Genomic DNA, 25,994 nt, shown 5'->3' with positions numbered 1-25,994 from the left:
TGTGTCACACGGGTGTAATCTCGCTCTTCATGGAAATACTGGCCCAGCTCACGGAACAGCTTGCGAAATCAATAACACCTGGGAATATTTAATTTAATAATTTTTTTCAGCAAATGGCGTTCAGATTTTGAAAACTAATAAATAAAACAGAGAAGTAGCCTACATAAGATAGGAATACTGACGTCGATTGTGGATGATTTTGGAGCCTCTGTGTAATCTAGAGCAGCCATGGATCCGGTTATTGAAGTTGTTGCTTTATTTCTTGGCTTTCTGAGTTGGATAATGGTTGGCATCACAATTCCGAACCGCTACTGGAAAGTATCGTCGTTAGATGGGACTGTGATCACCACCTCAACCCTGTACGAGAATCTGTGGATGTCCTGCGCCACGGACTCGACGGGAGTGCACAACTGCCGCGAATTCCCCTCTCTGCTCGCCCTGTCTGGTGGGACAAAAATACCTTATAGCCACAGTTTTATGATCATTTAATCATCACAGGTGTAGCAACTTTATATTAGCCACCACTGTCATTAATAAACAATGTAAATCCATTTAATTTTGGTGGGAACTTTGGTGACCATGACTTTTCTCACAGCTTCACAATGTGTTCAAAACAGTGTTTTGGAATAATTTAGAGCATCTTTCTTTCTTTCTTTCTTTCTTTCTTTCTTTCTTTCTTTCTTTCTTTCTTTCTTTCTTTCTTTCTTTCTTTCTTTCTTTCTTTCTTTCTTTCTTTCAGTGTTTACTAGCCTACTATGGCTATTTAGGCTAAGTCTATTTTCTGTATCTTTCTTTCTTTCTTTCTTTCTTTCTTTCTTTCTTTCTTTCTTTCTTTCTTTAATTATTTAATTAATTTAAGCTATTTATCTATGTGTTCCTTCCTTCTATCTATCTATCTATCTATCTATCTATCTATCTATCTATCTATCTATCTATCTATCTATCTATCTATCTATCTATCTATCTATCTATCTATCTATCTATCGTTCTCAGTCCAGTAATTATTTTATATTTAGCCTATTTGACTTTATTTGTTTGTTTAATGCTATTTAATAGCCTATTTATTTATTTATTTTGTCGGTCTTTATAATTAATTTTCAGTTCAGTAAATATTTAATAGCCTATTAGTCTTTCTTTAGGGCTGTTTGTTTATTAGCCTACTGTTTACTATTTATGTATGTAAACTTTAATTTTATTTAGGCATATTTATTCGTTCTCAGCTCAGTAAATATTTTATATTTGACCTTTTTTTCTTTCTTTATTTGTTTAGACCTGTTTACTAATTATTTATGTATTTTCTTTGTCGGTCTTTCCTTCTTTAGTTTTATTTATTTATTTACTCGGCGGTATTGGTTTTAAATGTATTTGTTTACTGTTTATTTATGCGTTTTCTTGGTCGATCTTTTATTATCGATTTTTTTTTTAATTATTTTTATTTATTATTATTTTTAGCCAGGCTATTCATTCATTCCAGTTATTTATTTATTATTTATTTATTTTCTTTCATTCTTTGTGGCATAGACTAATTCTTTTATTACAGTCCTATATTTTTTTATATTATTTTCCAGAATCAAATCTTTTAGCACGTGATTCTGTTTCTCTTCGCTCAGGTTATATCCAGGCGTCTCGCGCTCTGGTGATCGCGGCGGTGGTGTGCGGCACGTTCGGAGTGGTGGCGGCCCTAATCGGCGTTCAGTGCTCGAAGGCCGGCGGAGAAAACTACACACTGAAAGGCAGAATCGCCGGTACCGGAGGCGTATTTTTCCTGCTGCAGGGTAAAGCACATTAATAATTAATCTCAATATTATAGAATGATGATTGGAATTCACTGTTGGAAATTGTGCTTTTCAAAAATAATCTTTAAAGCAGTTCTTATCAGATTCACTCAGATGCACTTAGCCTATCAGAATGCTTTATTGCTATTGTATGCTATCTGTTAATCTTTAGGGCTGTGTTTTTAATCTCATGTAAAGGTTTGTGCACGATGGTATCAGTGTCCTGGTACGCCGCCAATATCACTCGAGAGTTCTTCAACCCGCTCTACCCGGGCCAAAAGTGAGTATGTGCGCTCTTTCAGTAGTTTAAAGGGAAATACTGCCCCCTGCTGTCTTCTTTAATACTCCACTCTACTCACATCCAACAGGTGCCTCTGGCTTCACCTGTTCGAGTTTTGCAAAACTGCAGACCATTACTGAATTTCCCCTACTGTGATTTACTAGCTTAAAATTGTGTGCTATAATGAAAATATTTGTATGACAAAACTTTATTATTTATGTAAATATAATATTAGTGCATTGTGCTGATTGTTGATGAGTTTAAAGTCATCATGAAATCAAAATGAACAATTATTATTTTTTATGGATTATTGAAGTAGCCTATTTATTATAAATTAGCCTTTTATCTGAGCACATCATTATTTATTTTATTGTATTTTTTTATTATTAATGTGCCCTCGTAATCTTTAATTAAAACAACTTCCCCTCCTTGCAAAGACATCTCTTCTCTTCTGTCCCAAATGGCACACTTCATGTGCACTTTCGGTCTTGTGGACTTACAATGGCCGCTGCGTGCGCACGTCCGTTAAGTCCACAAGACCGTAAGGTGTCCCATTCCTCATTTTAGCTTAAATAAGGGTGCTTGTGAGCGCCCCCTTTGCAGCTGCTATGCGCACTTCAGCTGAGCCTGCAAGACTGTGAGCTATGCAGAGGACTTTACCTGGCAGTTAAAGCGGCATTACGTCCTGAAAGTGCGGACTCAGAGGAAGACCGTGAGGGTTTAGGGTGCCATTTGGGACTGGGCCATAGAAGTGTGCCATTTGGGACAGGGCCACAGTGGCACATTTATTTAAGATAAAATGACGAATGGGACACCCTACAGTCTTGTGGACTTAGGGGACATGCGCACGCAGCGGCCATTGTAAGTCCACAAGACCGAAAGTGCACATGAAGTGTGTCATTTGGGACAGGGCCAGTATGACTTGTTTACTGACGTTCGGGCGGGGCAACCTGTCACTCACATAAGATTGGCCAATCGCAAACCACAATCTGATGGAAAAAATCAAGTCCTATCGAACATTTTTTCATTCGAGAAGCTGTTTCACTCAGATATATGTCACAATAGGAAATAAAAAAGAAGAGCAACTTCCTTTTCATGCCTTAGTTTGACAGCAAATTTCATAATGACTGAAACCTATGTATGTTCCACTGAACTGAGCTGAATCCGTTGTGTTGTTTTTGTGGAGTGCTGTAGGTATGAGATTGGAGAGGCTTTATACATCGGCTGGGCCTCTGGTGTTCTCTCCATCTGTGGTGGAGCTTGTCTCATGTTCAGCTGCAAATTAGGCTCAAAGGAGAAGACGTGAGTTGCTTTGTCGCTCTCACACACACTTCTCTTTTCTATTTGGCTATCTTTTCACATAATATGTTACTATATTTTTTTTTCCATTTTAGTTATTCGATGAATTTGTGTTTCTTACATTCTGCATCTTGCTCTTGCAGCGGTTACCCCTACCAGCCCACGCGAGAAACAGTTTACTCTGCGTCCGTATCCAGGAGAGAAGCTCAGAGCACTTATGGAAGAAATGCCTATGTCTAAATGAAGCAATTCTGGTCAATTTCATGGCTAAACATAACATTTTAATATAATATGACAGATGACTGTTAATATTCTGTCCGTGCAATTATGTAAATATTTATACTAGAGTACTAGACGCACTGGCAGTTTTGTGGTCACCTAAGTCAGTTTTGCTGTGCAAAAACACCTTGGAGAACATTATACAGAATGAAAGAGTTGATTACCTGTGAATGAAATTGCTTCACTTTTGTTCAGAATTCTTTTGTCGCAGTTGCATGAATCATGGTATAATAAGAAAAAGATTCATAATGTGTTGATTATCATTTCTCCATTTATTTGTACGAATGACCCTGTTTTATATGATGTGTTTTATACAAACATTAAAAAGGCAATTATGTATTTAGGATTGTTTTATTGTTTGACACTTCTCACATAATAACAACAATAATACTACATTTCATATTTTATTTTCTTACAAAATTTGATCAATTACACTATTTAATCTTATGTTCATTTTATTCTGATATACAGTACTTAGGCCTATCGATAACAAAAACAATTAAATACAGTTCAGAAATCATAGTTACCATGGTAATATTCAGTTTGAAGGGGGTCCCAGATTGATTGATTTATTTTTCTAAGGTTCTGTTCTTTTATGTTGTATTCTATTCCATAATGCTATATGAGCTTTATAAAACAGCATAGAATAGAATAGATATATTATAGAATAAGCACAAAAATTTACCATGGCATCCACGGTTTCCTTTACTACCGAGACTGGACGAGGCAAGAATAGACTTTTCATCAAGTAAATGATGGGTCATTTCAACTATCATTCCATTAAAAGATGTGGGTGTGTCTTTCCAGTGCGCTAAAATAATTCGGCCAATGGGACGGGACCACGTTTGTGGACAAACACGGATGTCACCGCGCTGAAATGTAGGGCGATTTGAATTGCACACCCAGTAGGTTCAGCTGGAGGAGACTTCCAAAAGTACATAGCTGACAGCTGTTGTGCACAGTCACTGTCGCACGGGGCTAAGAAACAACTCACTACAAATTATAATACACTTTTTTCACAGAGTGTTTATTATTAAGAGACACGCGGAACTAAAGTTTCGCATTCCTTTATTCAACTCGGACGTATTTATATCGCGGACAACAGAAACATCTCCGTACCAAGTATGCCGGATATGCCGCTGTTATGGTGATCTGAGTATAAATACTCTTTCTGTCGTATTGTACGTTGTGAATCACAGTGGAAAGACACACGGTTGTATATCGGGGGTGTGATAAATGTCATCATGGATTCGGGACGGCGGAGAGGTTTGAACAGTGTCCTGTCCTCCCTGTCTCTGCTCTGTGTGGTTCTGGACCTACAGCTTGACGGTGAGGTTTCACTCTTCTTCTTCCACACATGAGATTATGTTTATATATAGAGGTTTTGTCAGGTTGTCTGTACTAAGTTGTCTGGGATGTACCAGAGTATTACCATATCTCTGGACACGTACCATGTTAATACTATGGTATTTATTGAAGTACCACTTAAAATATAGTACATGAATATGGTAATCATGAAATATATATCAAAACACTGTGGTATCCTCATCATCATCATCCGCTATTATCACTATCATGATACCTCCACAGGTGCTCAACAGGAAGTGACAATCTTTTTTTTTTTTTTTTTTTTTTTTTTAATAGTATAAAATCATATTGGTTTATAAAACTTAGTGAGATGCCTGACAGCGTATGAATGCCATCTGATATCCAAGTATACTGTCTAGATTGACAGCTCAATGGGATTTGAAGCACAGATATTATTTTAAAATTCTCTTGCTTCAGAGTCTGATTTCATGCAAAAGGAATACAATAGAACAATCACGTTATTATTTGGACATGTACTATGGTAATGCTATGTTTTGTAAATTAATCCATGATTTGTTTGATGTATCATTCCAAGGAACTTCATGAGATTTAGAAGTGATAGATTGTATTTAATTATGTGTGCATTACAGTGACAGCTAAACATGTAGTGACAATCTTCCTTGACTTTGGACTTGATAATATTGTAGTTTTTTAAGCTTTTAAGGTTAATTTCTAAACAGAAACCATACTAGAGTAAGCAGAGGTGGTAGTTAGTAATTTTAGGTTTTGTTTTCCAAAACAATCCTGTAACAATGTGCTGCATGCTTTCACTTTTTGTGCTGCCATTGTGAAACGAAACACAAAATGCATTGGAATCTGATTATGACATTAAAGGAGGTTTTTTGTTTGTTTGTTTGTTTTTTAGGTTACCGTTTTGGGCATGTAAATTTAAACATGTAAAAAGCATGTAAACTCAGTCCCATAAGGCAGACAGAGGGTTTTCAAAGCTTCCCAAGAAGCAGCTGTTCTGACATTTTTAATAATTAATAATAATTTTAATAATCCTAAAATTTCTGGTCCAGGTGTCATATTAAGTATGTAATATTATTAATTAAGTAGTTTCATTTCAGGTGTGTTAGGCGCCACACCTGTTGAGATCGAGCATCATCTGGAAATGGGCCGTAAGCTGCTGGCAGCCGGACAGCTCGCTGAGGCCCTGTCACACTATCATTCAGCTGTGGGTAAGACACACACACACACACACACACACACACACACACACACACACACACACACACACACACACACACACACACATAAATCACACATAAATCACACATGAAAGCTAAACTACTGTTCAAAAGATTGGGGCCAGTAAGGTTTTTTATTTGCTTGTTTTGAAAGAAATGGATACCTTCAATAAGCAAGGACACATTACTTTAATCAAATGTGGCAGTAAAGAGATTTATAATGTTACAAATATGTATTTTTCAAATAAATTCTGTTCTTTTGAATTTTCTATTTATTAAAGAATCCTGAAAAAATGTTTCACAGTTCCCACAAAAATATTAATGTTGTTTTCAACATTGATAATAATCAGAAATGTTTCTTGAGCAGCAAATCAGCATACTAGAATGATTTCTGAAGGATCATGTGACACTAAAGACTGGAGTAATGATGCTGAAAATTCAACTTTACCAACACAAGAATAAATTACATTTTAAAAATATATTCAAATAGAAAAGTTATATTAAATTGTAAAAATAATTCACAATATTGTTGTTTTTATCAAATAAACTGTGAATGGTAGCTTCATTTTTTTGCTAAGTGATAAGTACTAAAATGCATTTAGTTTCAATATATGTAGATCATTAAAAAAGAAGAATAGATTAATTGCATTTCATTGACAAATGCAAACTTCTTCAATAGAGGGCGACTCTAAGAACTACCTGACATACTACAAACGGGCTGCCGTTTTCCTGGCCATGGGCAAGTCCAAGTCAGCACTGCCAGACCTGACCCATGCCATACAGCTCAAGCCAGACTTCCTTGCTGTGAGTTAAATTATGTTGTTGTGATATTATACTGGGTTATAGGTGACAGTCCATTATAAACACTCACTTTGGTGTGTACATGTTTTCAGGCCAGACTGCAGAGAGGGAATATCCTACTGAAACAGGGAAGTACTCAAGAGGCCAGAGAAGACTTCCAAGCAGTAGTAAGTACAACAATTCCCTTAAAGGGATAGTTCACCCTAAAATGAAGATTACATCATCTTTTACTCACCCTGGTGTTGTTCTAATGCTGTATGCTGTTCTTTCTTGTTTGGGCCACAAAAGGAGAAATTGTAAAAAATGTCCCGCTCATGCTTGTCCATTTAATGTCAATAGTGACCGTCATCAAGCTTTAAAAAAAAAAAAAAAAACATCACATAATGGTCCTATATGACATGTGTTGTATATTTAAAGTGCTCTGGGGGTTTACGAAAGGGTTTGATGAAAAACAAACTGAAATTTAATGTATTATTTAACAGAAATCCTGCCGTTGATCTTCTGTGCTCGACTTTGCATCTATGAGACACTATTAGTGCCGCAGTTCACACCGACTTGCCCAGGAAAAGCACACAAGTTATGAGAAATCAAGATTAATGAAAACACAACATGAAATGCACCGCCTAGACCCTTTTTTTAAAGCTTGATGCTGGTCACTATCCACTGCCATTATATGGACAAGCGCGAGCGGGACGTTTATAAAAAAATAAAAAAATAAATAAAAAATTGTGGTCCAACTTCATTCTCAAACCAGATCACATTCTGCATCTACTTGGTGCTCTGTTCTTTTGCCTGACGCCTGCTCTGTTAACCTCTCTCTCTTGCAGCTGAAGCGTTCCCCGGATCACGAGGAAGCACATGATCAGCTCCACAAGGCTGATGAGCTGGAGTTACTCCAGGAAGAGGCACATGAGGCCAATCATCGTGGAGACTACATCACTACTGTCCAGGTGCTGGAGCGAGTCATAGAGGTGAGTTAGTCTGGAGATCAAAAATACACTGGTAGCCAATCAGCAGGAGGGGGCGTATCCACACATGATGGGGGAGGAGAGAGAGTGAGCAAGAGGGAGATTTAAAGAATGACTGTAGAAAGAGAGATGAATGAGAGACATTACAAAAGGGAAAAGCTCAGAGGAATATCACTGGAAAAAGAAGGGTTATGATCAGGCAAGAGCTTTAGGACCCGCGTTAATATTAGAAAAGCTTTCCAGCGCCGGAAAGACCTAAGCCGGAAGGCCTGAAAAGGATGCCGAGGTAGCGTTTTTCTGCTCTATATGTAGGACACATTGGTTTTGGTTTGATTCACAGAACCAAGATATGCTGTTGTTGTAATGTTAGCTATAGTAACAGGAAAGTTTTAAGTGTCATTGTTTGTTTGGAGCTGCTGGTGACTACCAACCAATAAGTACTCTTGTGTGCTGTATGTTCATTGTTTGAAGCACATATGCACTGAGCAATGAAAGGAAGGGTTTGTGTGTTTGTTTGGGTCGATTTCAAATATCAACAGTGTTTCTCAGAAATCACTTACTGCACCTCTAATGGCCCCACAAATAAAATACAAAAACAACACATCAACATATCATATGAACATATCAAATGATGCAGTGAAAGCTTAAGATGTCTCTAGGGCTTCAAAACCTCAGTGTGAGTGCTTTGTTGTCATCTAGCTTTGTTCTGTAGTCATTTTCTCTTCATTCCCCAGCTCTCTCCGTGGGACCCAGAGTCTCGAGAACTAAGAGCTGAGTGTTACATCCGCCTCGGGGAGCCACGAAAGGCCATTATGGACCTGACACCAGCAACACGCCTCCGTGCGGACAACCGAGCAGGCTTCCTCAAACTCAGTCAACTACATTACAGTTTAGGCGAGCATCACGACTCACTTAAGTATGTACAGCAAACTAAATGTCAAGTTGTCAGGCTTGTTTTAGAATGCTGAATGACACCTGCGCTCTTAGTTAGGAATTCATACAGACAGTATTCAAGCTTCTCCTGTAGGCTGTTTCAAGGACAATTCTAGGGTCATTTCTCTTAGTAAATGGTAAATACAGCTGTCATTCCCGCATACTGGCTGTGTGCATGTAGACATAGAAATACTATATCAAACTTGTGTGATTCTAAAAGGAAAGATGTGTCTTTCTTTTGCTGCTGTTCACTTTGTCTTTCCCTCTTTTTCTGTTTTCAGCCATGTCCGTGAGTGTCTGAAGCTGGATCAGGATGATAAGGAGTGTTTTGCACACTACAAACAGGTCAAGAAGCTCAGCAAACAGCTGGATTCTGCAGAAGAGCTGATCTCAGAACAGAGGTGCTGAAAACATCTCTTCTAGAATTTAATCATTTAGGTCTAGGCTCCGCTTACCTCACTCAAAATCTGCCTTTATTTGAGATTCTTTATAATATAATAACATGAAATATAATTATATTAAAGGTGCTAAAGAGGATGTTTTGTTTTATACATTTTTGCAATATTACTTGAAACTTTCTTTACTAACTGATAAAAGACTATTTATTAGGTGCGCTGAAAGGAATAATATTAATATACATCATCTGTGCACGAGGTAGGGCCTTAAAAACATCAGCCAATCGTTTACGCTCATTTCAAAAACTCCGTAAGAATCTTTGGTTTCTCAGTCGACGAAAAGATCCTCTGTAGCACCTTTAATGTAAGTGTAATATTTTATTTTTAGCTGTTTTTTTTTATATATTACGAACATTACCATTCAGAGGTTTGTGATTCCTTTGAAGGAAGTCTCTTGAAGGCTGAATTTGATTTTAAAAAAACAAAACAAAAACAACAGTACAAACAGTAATATTGTGAAATATTTTTAAAATTTCAAATTTATTCTATTTTTAAATGTAGTTTTTTTCCTGTGATGGCAAAGCTTAATTTTCAGTCTTCAATGTCACATGATTCTTCAGAAATCATTCCAGTATGCTGATTTGATGCACAAGAAACATTTCTTATTATCAATGTTGAAAACAGTTGTGCTGCAGTTTTGCAGTACAGTAAAAAGATGTTTTGTGGAAACCATGATGCATTTTTAAATTACATTTAAAGTTAAAAATAACAGTGTTTATTTGAAATGGGAATCTTTTCTAACATTATAAATGTCTTTTACTGCAATTTTTTTATCAATATAATGCCACCTTGCTGAATACAAGTGTTTATTTCTTTAAAAAAAAAAAAAAAGACTGACTTGGTTTTGAACAGCTGTGAAGCTTCAGCAGTGTCAAATTTCTCAAATTAATTTCTTTCATTACAGACTTTGCAGACATCATCATCATCATCATCATCCTGACATTTAATTGTTTTATGTCTTTACTTTTGCTTTTAATCGGCAGGTATCAGGAAGCCATTGAGAAGTATGAGTCTGTGATGCGAACAGAGCCGAATGTTGCATTTTACACCAATAAAGCAAAGGAGAGGATCTGTTTCTGCTTAGTCAAAGTATGTGTCCTTACACAATGTAATTGAGTATTATGCTTTTATATTACATATTTTAAAAAGATGAAAGACCTTCTAATATCCATTAAAGGGTTAGTTCACCCAAAAACGAAAATTCTGTCATTTATTACTTACCCTCATGTCGTTTCACACTCGTAACACCTTCGTTAATCTTTGGAACACAAATTAAGATATTTTAGTTGAAATCCAATGGCTCCGTGAGGCCTCCATAGGGAGCAATGTCACTTCCTCTGTCAAGATCCATATAGGTACTAAAAACAAATTTAAATCCGTTCATGTGAGTACAGTGGTTCAATATTAATATTATAAAGCGACGAGAATACTTTTAGTGCGCCAAAAAAACAAAATAACGACTTCGTGATGACCGATTTCAAAACACTGCTTCAGGAAGATTCGGAGCACAAATGAATCAGTGTATCGAATCATGAATCGGATCGCGGGTCAAACCGCCAAACTGCTGAAATCCCGTGACTTTGGCGCTCCGAACTGCAGATTGGACACACAGATTCACTGTGCTCCGATGCTTCCTGAAGCAGTGTTTTGAAATCGGCCATCAATAAAATAAGTCGTTATTTTGTTTTTTTTGCCACACCAAAAGTATTCTCGTCGCTTTATAATATTAATATTGAACAACTGTACTCACATGAACTGATTTAGATGTGTTTTTAGTACCTTTATGGATCTGAGAGAGGAAGTGTCATTGCTCCCTATGGAGGCCTCACGGAGCCATCGGATTTCAACTAAAATATCTTAATTTGTATTCTGAAGATTAACGAAGGTCTTACGGGTGTAAAAAGACACAAGGGTAAGTAATACATTACAGAATTTTCATTTTTGGGTAAACTAACCCTTTAATGTGGTACATTCTATTTCGCTTAATCAGAGGTGTGAATAATGCAAGAACATCAAGACATATTCCAGCCTGGTTTTGGTGTCTAGGCTTCATCTCACTGGATGTGATTTTTCTCCCTCTCTCTTGTGACTCCTCTAGATGACGAGTGCTGAGGAAGCTGTAGACATTTGTTCAGAAGCTCACCAGAGAGAACCTCAGAATATCCACATCCTCCGGGACCGAGCGGAGGCCTACATCCTACTGCAGGAATACGAGAAAGGTAGTAGAACACTCATTAACTACTATATAATGTACAGATTTTCATTTTGGTTGCATGAAAACTCATGTTTCTTCCTCTCCTCAGCTGTGGAGGACTATCAGGAGGCTCGGGAGTTTGATCAAGAGAACCAAGAGATTCGTGAAGGCCTCAATCGAGCACAGAAGCTTCTCAAGCTCTCTCGCAAGAGGGACTATTACAAGATCCTGGGGGTCAGCAGGTAAGGCAATGATTGATGTGATCAGAATCCTGCTTTAAAATGTTGCTGACAGTCACAGTGTCAAGAGTCGTTTACACAGAACGCAGGTCAGTGAAGCTAAGAAAAAAACGCAAGGTCTGAGATGCGTTTTTTAAAAGCTGAACTTATTTTAATTTGAACGTTGTGTTGTTAGAACACTACGTCATGCATGAGACATGGAGGGTGCCCAAAAAAATGCGTCCATCCATCACAAAAATAATCCATACAGCTCCAGGGGCTTAATAAAGGCCTTCTGAAGCGAAGCGATGGGTTTTTGTAAGAAAAATATCCATATATAATACTTAAAATGATTAGCTTCCGGCAGACGATCGTACGCATACTGCGCAAGTCGACTTGCGCCACAAGAGTAACCCTTAACTCGATGTATGACATAGGATGTAGTAGCATTAGCTTAGACTCCTCTCTTCGGTTCAAACAAATAGGGCTGTGTGACAAGCTCAAGCTCCTCTTCTCTTTTGTCGAAATCCTTCAACATTTAAAATTTCTCGTTTTAAACTTCTAATTCATGTGCGGTGTATTGTTTTGCTCTGTTTTGTTTCCGTGTTCATCATTACATCATGCGTCGGGTCAGAGGTGGTGTGGCAAATTCGATGTCTCTTTGTGCCTTCAGTTCTGGTCTCGAAGAAAAACTTGCAGAGTCGAAGTTTCAGGTCTCGGTCTCAGAAGTATTTAACTTTATTGTCAAGCAACAAAGTGAGATGCCAGCTCCGCATCTGAGGCTCTCATAGCTGGGGCACAGTTTTATAAATTTTTCTTATCTCTTAAACACTCCAAAGTAATATCATTGGCTGGTAATATCTTAGTTATTTTCCATGATATCATCTACGGGGGCTCTCCTCTCACACCTCCTTCCCGTGTACTCCCTGACCTTTCTGCCATAGACATTTCACTAATATAATTGCAGGTGCTGCTTATGTAAGAGAATTTTCTTAGTAAGGGTGACCAGCTTCCAGCTACTGTACATCTTTTGACTTCATTTCTCATGGGCCTTCTGCCAATTTGATGGTCAACCCTTTTCCCATTGGCCAAGTGAAACATTGCATCAAACCAGTCAATACACCCTAGAGGCAAGATGCCTTCATATGACGCACTTAACAATGGTCTTGTTCATTTGACAACCACCTGTTGTCTGGTGGAAAATTACCAACGAAATATGCGCAGTGGCCAAGTAAACTTGTTTGACCCTTAGTTACAAAGGCCAAGAGGCCTCAAAACACTTCTAGCTTTTATAGTAAGCAAACAAATTCTACAATTGTTTTCTATAGGATGGATAAAATACTCCATCAGAGGTTACTCTTTCGTTGCAAATCGAGGCTTACGGTCGTGAAGCTAGTTATTATAGTTAACAAGGTTTTAAATATGGATATTTTTCTTACAAAAATGTGTTGAAATACTACTGAAAAGTCATGACCCTAACCTTTATCTCCATTCCAAAATGTCAATGGGCCAGACAGTGATCCATCTTTTCTGAATTGTTAAAATATTGGTATCTTGGAACACCATTAGCATGGAGACTGTAGCATACACTGTCACTGTGTCTGAAACCGAATATTTCCCTACTAGGGAAAGAAGTTTAAAAATGGCAGTGAAGCGACACAATTCACATCTGTAGGTCACGTGACCGTAACATGGCGAATGTTCGAATTTCATTTATACTACACATATTCCTTTATATAGAACATATACTTTTATCAGTCATGAAGTTTCAAACCCAATGTAGTACCTACTATACAGTATACGATTTTGGACGCACTGTGTGGGTTTTTAAAAGCTTAGCTTAAATGTATAATATGAATAATTAGTGCTCATAAATGCCTGTTGAGATGGTATTCTCAATTGAAATGGGGAAACGGTATTCTTTACCTCACAATTTAAGTAGATAATAAGCATATAAGTGTCAGCCAAATGAAGGTTGTTTGACAGAAATGCTTGTTTCTTTTCATTTGTTTTCAGGAGCGCCAACAAACAGGAAATCATAAAAGCATATAGAAAGCTGGCTCAGCAGTGGCATCCTGATAATTTCCAGTCTGAAGCAGACAAGAAAGAGGCAGAGAAAAAGTTTATTGACATTGCATCAGCAAAGGAAGTGCTCACAGATCCAGGTAAGAGAATGTCAGGTGACAGCAAAAACATAATGAAACTTGAAGACACCATTGTCAATCTTTCCATAAGTCTGTTATTGGAAAGAAATGACTCACTATAGAAGTTAAGTGCCCCATTTATGCTTTTTCAAATATTACTTTTCATGCAGTGTGTACTATAGCTGTTTGCAAATGTAAAAGTTCTGCAAAGTTTTAAAGCTCAAAGTGCACAACAAATGAAGTTATTGTCACTTAAAATAAAGAATTTATTCTAAACTGCCAAAACAATTTGTTAAAAATTCCAGTCTCACTCCCTGTTACAAATCTAGGTGTAGGTTTGTAACACATTTGCGTAATGCCAGCATATAGTTTTCATTGGCTGCATGTGAACAACGTCTACTTTGACCCTCAAACACACATTAGTTATCTCTGAGGCCTGGAAGAGTTTGGTTCGTGTTGTCGACATGTCAAGAACATTTCAGTGCTGTGAAAGCAAATCCACTTTGCATGCACTTCCAAAGGGCTCGAATAGATACAGTAAAACGGTTACAGTGTATACAAATGCTAAAGAAGCTTCCGTAGCTGAAATTCAGATATGGTATAATAGGTGTTTAGTTTCTGACATGTGCTGTAAGCGGTAGACTAATCACTACAGACTGGGCCATCTGAGCAATCAGACCAGAGTAGGCTCTCAGAAAGGAGGGGTTTAGAAAGACTGAATCCTTTATCTAATTGTTTCAGACACTCTGAGGAATGAGGTGATGCTGCAATGTATATTATAAGGATATGAAAGCGTTTTTTGATCTTGGATGCATGTAAATCTCTTCTAAGAGACTCCAAATCAAAATTAGGAAACATAGAGACACTTGAACGTTCCATTTATCACTGGATGTATGAAGACCTGTTTACCTTCAAATGTGCATTCTTTGTTGTTTTTCTGTACAGAAATGCGTCAGAAGTTTGATTCAGGCGAGGACCCTCTTGACCCTGAGAATCAGCAGGGTGGAGGAGGTGGAGGAGGTAGAGAATGGCCCTTTGGCTTCAACCCCTTTGAGGGTGGAAACTTCCACTTCAAGTTCCAGTACAACTAATAACAGAGTGGCTGAAGCAGTATAAATGGACAATGATTTGGACTAAGAACCTGGCTTGAGAACTTGCATTATCCAAACTGAACTTTGGAGGAATCTTATCAAAGGGAGAGGTTTTTTGTTGTTGTTGAGACTTGAATCCACAGGCTGTTTTGGACTTCTCCAGGAGCAACTTACTTGATCGGGCAAACACCATTAGTTTGGTGTTTGATTTTCTTTGCTAAAGACTTTAAAATATGGAGTCTAGTTGAACTTGCAGTCTTAAACCCAGCTGAGTTATTTCGGCTTGAAATTTTCTTTGACGTACGTGCCATCTCTAACATTACTTTGTCTCTCTCATACTGTCTTTTTTTCTTTTTCTGCTGCTTGTTTCTTTTCTTTGAATGACACTCCAGAATTTAGGGTTGTGGTTTATTTAGACTGTGCCATGTACTTCTGACACCAGTATGTCATATTTGCATTCAAGTTTCAGCTCTGACATGCTGGCAGCATTGAAGTAGATAAAGCAGTATTGCACGCTTTTCTGGCAAAGGAGGTACCTTTTCTCATAATACTGAAGTGTATCCCATAAAACCACCTGAAATTGACCTGTCTTTGGGCTGCTTTATAGCCTGACACTTTTGATCTGATACCAGTTTTTTTTTTTCAAGTCTTTGCTAAAAGTTTACATGACAGAATGTTTATGATCATTCTACAGCTGTTGCCGATGATAAATCAGATGACCGACTATAAAGCAGCCTATATTTGGTTCAAGTTTTTTTGTTTAATATTAATATATCAACCGGTCAATGTCCCACAACAACACGTTGAAACTATTATGTAAACTTGACGAGTTACTCCCGCACTGTCTAAATTCGAGTTGAAGGTCAACCCACTTAAGCAATCATTATTTTATTGGGAAATACATTAATAAATATATATATATATATATATATAAATATATATATATATATATATATATATATATATATATATATATATATATATATATATATATATATATATATATATATATAATATATATATATATATATATAAATATAATTAGTAGGTTTATGACATGTGGCCACCATTATTTAAAAGATTTGCAGTTTTTTGTGGCTATACGATTGTTCGTTTGTGCCAACATACCATTGCAAATGTCTTCTTGACCTCACTGATGTTATGGGTCTTCCTAAAGTTTTATGCTTGTTTTTCATTTCTTTTAAGATAAACAGAATCATGAAGAACTCCAAGATATGCTGTATTTAAAAAAGAATGTTGAAGACTCGTTTGTCAAGTGTCTTTGTTTAGTCGGTATGGGGGGATACATCTAAGAGAGATTCTTTGATGAATTAATGAATTGAACTGCATTCAACTGAAAGTCAAGGCAAGCAGCACTATTATTGTTGCTCATGGGTTAGAGGTCGTTAACAAAGATTAATACTGTTTTGCTCGTTCATTTAAAGCATAAACTAACGTTAACTAATTGGACGTTGTTGCCAAACTAATTATAAAAAAAATGGCGAATGAAGAAAATTAGCTATACGTTTTCCCTCTTGCGGTTCTAGGCTTCCGTAGCTCTCTGTTGCGCGCTCCTCAGTACTTCGGTTACCGCCAGTGTTCCCAGAATTGGGCTACTTTTATACTGTTGCCTCGGGTTGAATCGGAACTCAATTTTTACTCCCCGGAACGCGATTTATACGGGGAACCCCAAACCCGGTGTCGTGCCGAAAACTGATCGTCTGCCGAAAACTGACTGCCGTCCGCGGGAGCGCGCACAGCATGTTTAAAGGGTATCGCCCCTGTTTCTACACGTCTACAGCTGCTTTTATCATGATCAAACGGCCATAACCTGCAAATACATATAACTCTGTGTCCGTGGTAATATGTCCGTGCTAATAGCAAAGAAACTTTTCCTGTAACGCATAATCAAAATTATTCATTTAATTAATTTGCCGTTTATTGCTTATCGCGATTAAGTTGATTTAGTTTTAATTAAGTTGCTCGAGCATGATTTTTACGTGATTAACAGAAAGCATATTTACTTGCTTTGTGCCAAACAATCCAGTCCCTTTTACTAGGTGAAATACCTTTAAATGGTAAATAAAACCCATAAAATGCAGATTTACTCCTGTTGAAAAGTGAGTGAACTGTTCTTTCTGCCTCAGACGACTCAGACGAATGAAATCAAATGACTTGATTTCATTCATGGCTGTAATATTGAACAGATCATAGCTCATTCAGTCCTTTTTATGTGTTGAAATACCTTTAAATGGTCAATACAACCCATAAAATGAAGTTTTACACTTGCCGAAAAGTGATTACAGCCTCTATTTATTGAGTAAACTGTTCTTTCTGCCTCAAAATGACTTGATTTCATTCATGGCTGTTATATTTAACAGATTATAGCTCATTCAGTCCTTTTTATGTGTTGTAATACCTTTAAATGGCCAATAAAACCCATAAATTGCACTTGCCGAAAAGTGATTACAGCCTCTATTTATTGAGTGAACTGTTCTTTCTGCCTCAAAATGACTTGATTTCATTCATGGCTGTTATATTTAACAGATTATATCTCATTCAGTCCTTTTTACCTGTTAAAATACCTTTAAATGATCAATAAAACCCATAAATTGCAGTTGCCGAAAAGTGATTAGAGTCTCTGTTTATTGAGTAAACTGTTCTTTCTGCCTCAAAATGACTTGATTTCATTCATGGCTGTTATATTTAACAGATTATATCTCATTCAGTCCTTTTTACCTGTTAAAATACCTTTAAATGATCAATAAAACCCATAAATTGCAGTTGCCGAAAAGTGATTACAGTCTCTATTTATTGAGTGAACTGTTCTTTCTGCCTCAAAATGACTTGATTTCATTCATGGCTGTTATATTTGACAGATTATATCTTATTCAATCCTTTTTATGTGTTATAATACATTTAAATGGTAAATAAAACCCATAAATTGCACTTGCCGAAAAGTGATTACAGCCTCTATTTATTGAGTGAACTGTTCTTTCTGCCTCAAAATGACTTGATTTCATTCATGGCTGTTATATTTGACAGATTATAGCTCATTCAGTCCTTTTTACCTGTTGTAACACCTTTAAATGGTAAATAAAACCAATAAATTGCACTTGCCGAAAAGTGATTATAGCCTCTATTTATTGAGTAAACTGTTCTTTCTGCCTCAAAATGACTTGATTTCATTCATGGCTGTTATATTTGACAGATTATAGCTCATTCAGTCCTTTTTACCTGTTGAAATACCTTTTAAATGGTAAATAAAACCCATAAATTGCACTTGCCGAAAAGTGATTACAGCCTCTATTTATTGAGTGAACTGTTCTTTCTGCCTCAAAATGACTTGATTTCATTCATGGCTGTTATATTTGACAGATTATAGCTCATTCAGTCCTTTTTACCTGTTGTAACACCTTTAAATGGTAAATAAAACCAATAAATTGCACTTGCCGAAAAGTGATTATAGCCTCTATTTATTGAGTAAACTGTTCTTTCTGCCTCAAAATGACGTGATTTCATTCATGGCTGTTATATTTGACAGATTATAGCTCATTCAGTCCTTTTTACCTGTTGAAATACCTTTTAAATGGTCAATACAACCCATAAAATGAAGTTTTACACTTGCCGAAAAGTGATTACAGCCTCTATTTATTGAGTAAACTGTTCTTTCTGCCTCAAAATGACTTGATTTCATTCATGGATGTTATATTTGACAGATTATAGCTCATTCAGTCCTTTTTACCTGTTGAAGTACCTTTAAATGGTCAATACAACCAAAAAATTGCAGTTGCCGAAAAGTGATTACAGCCTCTATTTATTGAGTGAACTGTTCTTTCTGCCTCAAAATGACTTGATTTCATTCATGGCTGTTATATTTGACAGATTATATCTTATTCAATCCTTTTTATGTGTTATAATACCTTTAAATGGTAAATAAAACCCATAAATTGCACTTGCCGAAAAGTGATTACAGTCTCTATTTATTGAGTAAACTGTTCTTTCTGCCTCAAAATGACTTTATTTCATTCATGAGGTTTATATTAAACAGATTATAGCTCATTCAGTCCTATTTACTGTTGTAACACCTTTAAATGGTAAATAAAACCAATAAATTGCAGTTGCCGAAAAGTGATTACAGCCTCTATTTATTGAGTGAACTGTTCTTTCTGCCTCAAAATGACTTGATTTCATTCATGGCTGTTATATTTGACAGATTATAGCTCATTCAGTCCTTTTTACCTGTTGTAACACCTTTAAATGGTAAATAAAACCAATAAATTGCACTTGCCGAAAAGTGATTATAGCCTCTATTTATTGAGTAAACTGTTCTTTCTGCCTCAAAATGACGTGATTTCATTCATGGCTGTTATATTTGACAGATTATAGCTCATTCAGTCCTTTTTACCTGTTGTAACACCTTTAAATGGTAAATAAAACCAATAAATTGCACTTGCCGAAAAGTGATTATAGCCTCTATTTATTGAGTAAACTGTTCTTTCTGCCTCAAAATGACTTGATTTCATTCATGGCTGTTATATTTGACAGATTATAGCTCATTCAGTCCTTTTTATGTGTTGAAATACCTTTTAAATGGTCAATACAACCCATAAAATCAAGTTTTACACTTGCCGAAAAGTGATTACAGCCTCTATTTATTGAGTGAATTGTTCTTTCTGCCTCAAAATGACTTGAATTCCTTCATGGCTGTTATATTTGACAGATTATAGCTCATTCAGTCCTTTTTATGTGTTGAAATACCTTTTAAATGGTCAATACAACCCATAAAATCAAGTTTTACACTTGCCGAAAAGTGATTACAGCCTCTATTTATTGAGTGAACTGTTCATTCTGCCTCAAAATGACTTGAATTCATTCATGGCTGTTATATTTAACAGATTATAGCTCATTCAGTCCTTTTTATGTGTTGTAATACCTTTAAATGGTAAATAAAACCTATAAATTGTAGTTGCCGAAAAGTGATTACAGCCTCTATTTATTGAGTGAACTGTTCTTTCTGCCTCAAAATGACTTGATTTCCTTCATGGCTGTTATATTTGACAGATCATAGCTCATTCAGTCCTTTTTACCTGTTGAAATACCTTTAAATGGTCAATACAACCCATAAAATCAAGTTCTACACTTGCCGAAAAGGGATTACAGCCTCTATTTATTGAGTGAACTGTTCATTCTGCCTCAAAATGACTTGATTTCATTCATGGCTGTTATATTTGACAGATTATAGCTCATTCAGTCCTTTTTATGTGTTGAAATACCTTTTAAATGGTCAATACAACCCATAAAATCAAGTTTTACACTTGCCGAAAAGTGATTACAGCCTCAATTTATTGAGTGAACTGTTCATTCTGCCTCAAAATGACTTGAATTCATTCATGGCTGTTATATTTAACAGATTATAGCTCATTCAGTCCTTTTTATGTGTTGTAATACCTTTAAATGGTAAATAAAACCCATAAATTGTAGTTGCCGAAAAGTGATTACAGCCTCTATTTATTGAGTGAACTGTTCTTTCTGCCTCAAAATGACTTGATTTCCTTCATGGCTGTTATATTTGACAGATTATAGCTCATTCAGTCCTTTTTACCTGTTGAAGTACCTTTAAATGGTCAATACAACCCATAAAATCAAGTTTTACACTTGCCGAAAAGTGATTACAGCCTCTATTTATTGAGTGAACTGTTCTTTCTGCCTCAAAATGACTTGATTTCATTCATGGCTGTTATATTTGACAGATTATAGCTCATTCAGTCATTTTTACCTGTTGAAATACCTTTAAATGGTCAATACAACCCATAAAATCAAGTTTTACACTTGCCGAAAAGTGATTACAGCCTTTATATTTTTTGAGTAAACTGTTCTTTCTGCCTCAAAATGACTTGATTTCATTCATGGCTGTAATATTTGACAGATTATATCTCATTCAGTTCTTTTTACTGGGTAGAAGTAATCATTTTTTCAGGCAAAAAGAACAGTTCAGTCCATAAGTAGAGGCTGTAATCACTTTTTGGCAACTGTAAAACTGCAATTTATGGGTTTTATTTGTAATGTAAAGGTATTTCAACACGTAAAAAGGACTGAATGAGCTAAATATAAAGCTTATATAAAATATACATTTATAATGGTTTATGTGTATGCCAGGTTAAAGAGATGTGTTTTTAGTCTAGATTTAAACTGACAGAGTGTGTCTGCATCCCGAACAATGCTACGAAGATTGTTCCAGACTTTAGGTGCCAAATAGGAGATGGATCTACCGCCTGCAGTTGATTTTGATATTCTAGGTATTATCAGCTGGCCTGAATTCTGAGATCGCAATAAACGTGAAGAACTATAATGCATTAAGAGCTCGCTTAGGTACTGGGGAGCTAAACCATTTAGTGCTTTGTAAGTAATTATCAAGATTTTAAAATCTATACGATGTTTAACAGGAAGCCAATGCAGTGATGACAGAACTGGGCTAATATGGTCGTACTTCCTAGTTCTAGTAAGAACTCTAGCTGCTGCATTTTGTACGAGCTGTAGTTTATTTATCAGGCGAGCAGAACAACCACCCAGTAGAGCGTTACAGTAATCTAACCTTGAGGTCATGAACGCATGAACTAACTTTTCTGCATTTTTCATTAAGAGCATATGTCGTAGTTTAGATATATTTTTAAGATGGAAGAATGCGGTTTTACAGATGTTAAACATGGCCTTCAAATTAAAGATTGGTATCCAAAAAGCATACCTAGGATACTAGCTGACGACAAAGACTTAGAGCAGCCATCAAGTGTTAGACAGTATTCAAGGTTATTACATGAAGAGGTTTTTGGTCCAAAAATTAGAATCGCTGAAATTACTGGTCACCCAGTTTTTTATATCAGCTATACATTCCTTTAATTTTGTGAATTGGTAAGTTTTGTCAGGGTGCGAAGAAATATAGAGCTGAGTATCATCAGCGTAACAGTGAAAACTAACGCCATGCTTCCTAATGATATCTCCCAAGGGTAGCATGTACAGAGTGAAAAGCAACGGTCCTAGTACTGAGCCTTGCGGTACTCCATATTTAACTTGTGATTGATATGACATCTCATCATTTACTACTACAAACTGATAACGGTCAGATAAGTATGATTTGAACCATGCCAATGCAATTCCACTAATGCCAACATAATTTTCGAGTCTATTTAAAAGAATATTGTGATCGATAGTGTCAAATGCAGCACTAAGATCCAGTAACACTAATAGAGAGATACAACCACGATCTGATGATAAGAGCAAATCATTAGTAACTCTAATGAGAGCAGTCTCAGTACTATGGTACAGTCTAAATCCTGACTGGAAATCCTCACAGATACCATTTCTTTCTAAAAAGGAACATAGTTGTGATGAAACTGCCTTTTCTAGTATTTTTGACTAATTCTCGTACGTATCCTAGTGAAAAAGATGAATTAACGATATTAAGAAGAGGATCTATGACCTCTGGAAGCATCTCTTTCAATAGCTTAGTTGGTATAGGGTCAAACATACATGTGGTTGATTTTGATGATTTAACAAGTTTAGACAATTCTTCCTCTCCTAAAGCAGTAAATGAATTGAATTTTTCTTTAGGGACACTACAATGCAATGTCTGACACAATACTGTAGTAGACGGTTACATGGTTATAATTTTCTCTATAATATTATCAATCTTGCAAGTAAAGAAGTTCATAAAGTCATTACTGCTGTGCTCTTTGGAAACATCAGAAGTTGAAGCTTTATTTCTTGTTAATTTAGCCACTGTATCAAATAAATACCGGGTTGTGCTTATTTTCTTCTAAATGTTTTGAAAAATAGACAGATCTAGCAGTATTTAAGGCCTTTCTGTACGTATCATTCTCTCTCTCCACGAAATGCGAAATACTTCTAGTTTTGTTTACTTCCAGCTGTGCTCCATTTTCCTGGCTGCTATTTTTGGGGCCCGAGTGTGCTCACTGTACCATGGTGTTGGATTAATTTCCTTAATCTTTTTTAAACGCAAAGGAGCGACTGAATCTAATGTGCTGGATAAGACAGAGGCAATAGTTTCTGTTGCAACATCGAGGTCTTCTAAGCTGTCTGGTATGCTAAGGCGATGAAACTGATCAGGAAGGTTATTTATAAAGCGATCTTTAGTGGTAGAAGTGATGGTTCTACCATATTTATGGCAGGGAGGCAGTTTAGCCGCTTTGACTAAATGTAGTATACACAAGACTAGATAATGATCTGAGATGTCGTCACTCTGCTGCAGAATTTCAAAAGCATCAATATCGATTCCATGTGACAATATTAGATCTAAAGTATGATTACGACAATGAGTGGGTCCTGACACGTGTTGTCTAACAACAATAGAGTTTAGAATGCCTGTAAATGCCAATCCCAATGAGTCTTTTTATTATCTACATGGATATTAAAATCACCAACAACAAGGACTTTATCTGCAGCTAGTACTAACTCCGATAGAAAATCAGCAAATTCTTTGATAAAGTCTGTATGGTGTTCAACAGGTAAAAAGAACTGTATGAGCTATAATCTGTCAAATATAACAGCCATGAATGAAATCAAGTCATTTTGAGGCAGAAAGAACAGTTCACTCAATAAATAAAGGCTGTAATCACTTTTCGGCAACTGCAATTTATGGGTTTTATGTACCATTTAAGAGGCTTTTCAACAGGTAAAAAAGAACTGAATGAGCTATAATCTGTCAAATATAACAGCCATGAAAGAAATCAAGTCATTTTGAGGCAGAAAGAACAGTTCACTCAATAGAGACTGTAATCACTTTTTGGCAACTGCAATTTATGGGTTTCATTGATCATTTAAAGGTATTTTAACAGGTAAAAAGGACTGAATGAGCTATAATCTGTTAAATATAACAGCCATGAATGAAATCAAGTCATTTTGAGGCAGAAAGAACAGTTCACTCATTAAATAGAGGCTGTAATCACTTTTCGGCAAGTGTAAAACTTGATTTTATGGGTTGTATTGACCATTTAAAAGGTATTTCAACAGGTAAAAAAGAACTGAATGAGCTATAATCTGTCAAATATAACAGCCATGAATGAAATCAAGACATTTTGAGGCAGAAAGAACAGTTCACTCAATAAATAAAGGCTGTAATCACTTTTTGGCAACTGCAATTTATCGGTTTCTTTGATTATTTAAAGGTATTTTAACAGGTAAAAAGGACTGAATGAGCTATAATCTGTTAAATATAACAGCCATGAATGAAATCAAGACATTTTGAGGCAGAAAGAACAGTTCACTCAATAAATAGAGGCTATAATCACTTTTCGGCAACTGCAATTTATGGGTTTTATTTACCATTTAAGAGGCATTTCAACAGGTAAAAAAAGAACTGAATGAGCTATAATCTGTCAAATATAACAGCCATGAATGAAATCAAGACATTTTGAGGCAGAAAGAACAGTTCACTCAATAAATAGAGGCTGTAATCACTTTTCGGCAAGTGTAAAACTTGATTTTATGGGTTGTATTGTCCATTTAAAGGTATTACAAAACATAGAAAGGACTGAATGAGCTATAATCTGTCAAATATAACAGCCATGAATGAAATCACGTCATTTTGAGGCAGAAAGAACAGTTCACTCAATAAATAGAGGCTGTAATCACTTTTCGGCAAGTGTAAAACTTGATTTTATGGGTTGTATTGTCCATTTAAAGGTATTACAACACATAAAAAGGACTGAATGAGCTATAATCTGTCAAATATAACAGCCATGAATGAAATCACGTCATTTTGAGGCAGAAAGAACAGTTCACTCAATAAACAGAGGCTATAATCACTTTTCGGCAAGTGCAATTTATGGGTTTTATTGGCCATTTAAAGGTATTATAACACATAAAAAGGATTGAATAAGATATAATCTGTCAAATATAACAGCCACGAAGGAAATCAAGTCATTTTGAGGCAGAAAGAACAGTTCACTCAATAAATAGAGGCTGTAATCACTTTTCAGCAACTGCAATTTATGGGTTTTATTTACCATTTAAGAGGCATTTCAACAGGTAAAAAAAGAACTGAATGAGCTATAATCTGTCAAATATAACAGCCATGAATGAAATCAAGTCATTTTGAGGCAGAAAGAACAGTTCAATCAATAAATAGAGGCTGTAATCACTTTTTGGCAACTGCAATTTATGGGTTTTATTGATCATTTAAAGGTATTTTAACAGGTAAAAAGGACTGAATTAGCTATAATCTGTTAAATATAACAGCCATGAATGAAATCAAGACATTTTGAGGCAGAAAGAACAGTTCACTCAATAAATAGAGGCTGTAATCACTTTTCGGCAAGTGTAAAACTTGATTTTATGGGTTGTATTGTCCATTTAAAGGTATTACAACACATAAAAAGGACTGAATGAGCTATAATCTGTCAAATATAACAGCCATGAATGAAATCACGTCATTTTGAGGCAGAAAGAACAGTTCACTCAATAAATAGAGGCTGTAATCACTTTTCAGCAACTGCAATTTATGGGTTTTATTGATCATTTAAAGGTATTTTAACAGGTAAAAAGGACTGAATGAGCTATAATCTGTCAAATATAACAGCCACGAAGGAAATCAAGTCATTTTGAGGCAGAAAGAACAGTTCACTCAATAAATAAAGGCTGTAATCACTTTTCGGCAACTGCAATTTATGGGTTTTATTTACCATTTAAGAGGCATTTCAACAGGTAAAAAAAGAACTGAATGAGCTATAATCTGTCAAATATAACAGCCATGAATGAAATCAAGTCATTTTGAGGCAGAAAGAACAGTTCAATCAATAAATAGAGGCTGTAATCACTTTTTGGCAACTGCAATTTATGGGTTTTATTGATCATTTAAAGGTATTTTAACAGGTAAAAAGGACTGAATGAGCTATAATCTGTTAAATATAACAGCCATGAATGAAATCAAGACATTTTGAGGCAGAAAGAATAGTTCACTCAATAAATAGAGGCTGTAATCACT

The 25,994-nt window shown here is 36.0% G+C and overlaps 2 protein-coding genes across 2 annotated transcripts; both read left to right on the top strand.

Annotated features, from left to right (window-relative positions):
* Nucleotides 1-3,966, top strand: cldn15a (claudin 15a). The gene is made up of 5 exons (XM_067400455.1): nt 1-445; nt 1,611-1,775; nt 1,974-2,055; nt 3,250-3,357; nt 3,498-3,966. The coding sequence occupies exons 1-5, from the start codon at nt 229-231 to the stop codon at nt 3,592-3,594; spliced, it is 669 nt and encodes a 222-aa protein (XP_067256556.1). The 5' UTR covers nt 1-228; the 3' UTR covers nt 3,595-3,966.
* Nucleotides 3,967-4,522: 556 nt separating this feature from the next.
* dnajc3b (DnaJ (Hsp40) homolog, subfamily C, member 3b) lies at nt 4,523-15,930 on the top strand. The gene is made up of 12 exons (XM_067400453.1): nt 4,523-4,962; nt 6,072-6,182; nt 6,871-6,995; nt 7,085-7,159; nt 7,820-7,963; nt 8,695-8,876; nt 9,175-9,294; nt 10,332-10,437; nt 11,447-11,567; nt 11,652-11,784; nt 13,777-13,925; nt 14,850-15,930. The coding sequence occupies exons 1-12, from the start codon at nt 4,878-4,880 to the stop codon at nt 14,993-14,995; spliced, it is 1,497 nt and encodes a 498-aa protein (XP_067256554.1). The 5' UTR covers nt 4,523-4,877; the 3' UTR covers nt 14,996-15,930.
* The last annotated feature ends 10,064 nt before the right edge of the window (nt 15,931-25,994 follow it).

Source organism: Chanodichthys erythropterus, chromosome 11 (genome assembly GCF_024489055.1).
Source record: "Chanodichthys erythropterus isolate Z2021 chromosome 11, ASM2448905v1, whole genome shotgun sequence".
In the NCBI taxonomy this organism is placed as follows: domain Eukaryota; kingdom Metazoa; phylum Chordata; class Actinopteri; order Cypriniformes; family Xenocyprididae; genus Chanodichthys; species Chanodichthys erythropterus.
The sequence above is the reverse complement of the archived record's forward strand: the minus strand, read 5'-3'. Positions and strand labels throughout refer to the sequence as shown.

Excerpts from the sequence above, each read along its gene's own strand:
- cldn15a (XM_067400455.1), top strand. The coding sequence starts at position 229 with ATGGATCCGGTTATTGAAGTTGTTGCTTTATTTCTTGGCTTTCTGAGT. Across the intron at positions 2,056-3,249 it reads CCGCTCTACCCGGGCCAAAA|GTATGAGATTGGAGAGGCTT; the intron begins GTGAGTATGTGC and ends GGAGTGCTGTAG. Across the intron at positions 3,358-3,497 it reads TTAGGCTCAAAGGAGAAGAC|CGGTTACCCCTACCAGCCCA; the intron begins GTGAGTTGCTTT and ends TTGCTCTTGCAG.
- dnajc3b (XM_067400453.1), top strand. The coding sequence starts at position 4,878 with ATGGATTCGGGACGGCGGAGAGGTTTGAACAGTGTCCTGTCCTCCCTG. Across the intron at positions 7,160-7,819 it reads GAGAAGACTTCCAAGCAGTA|CTGAAGCGTTCCCCGGATCA; the intron begins GTAAGTACAACA and ends TCTCTCTTGCAG. Across the intron at positions 11,568-11,651 it reads ACTGCAGGAATACGAGAAAG|CTGTGGAGGACTATCAGGAG; the intron begins GTAGTAGAACAC and ends TCCTCTCCTCAG.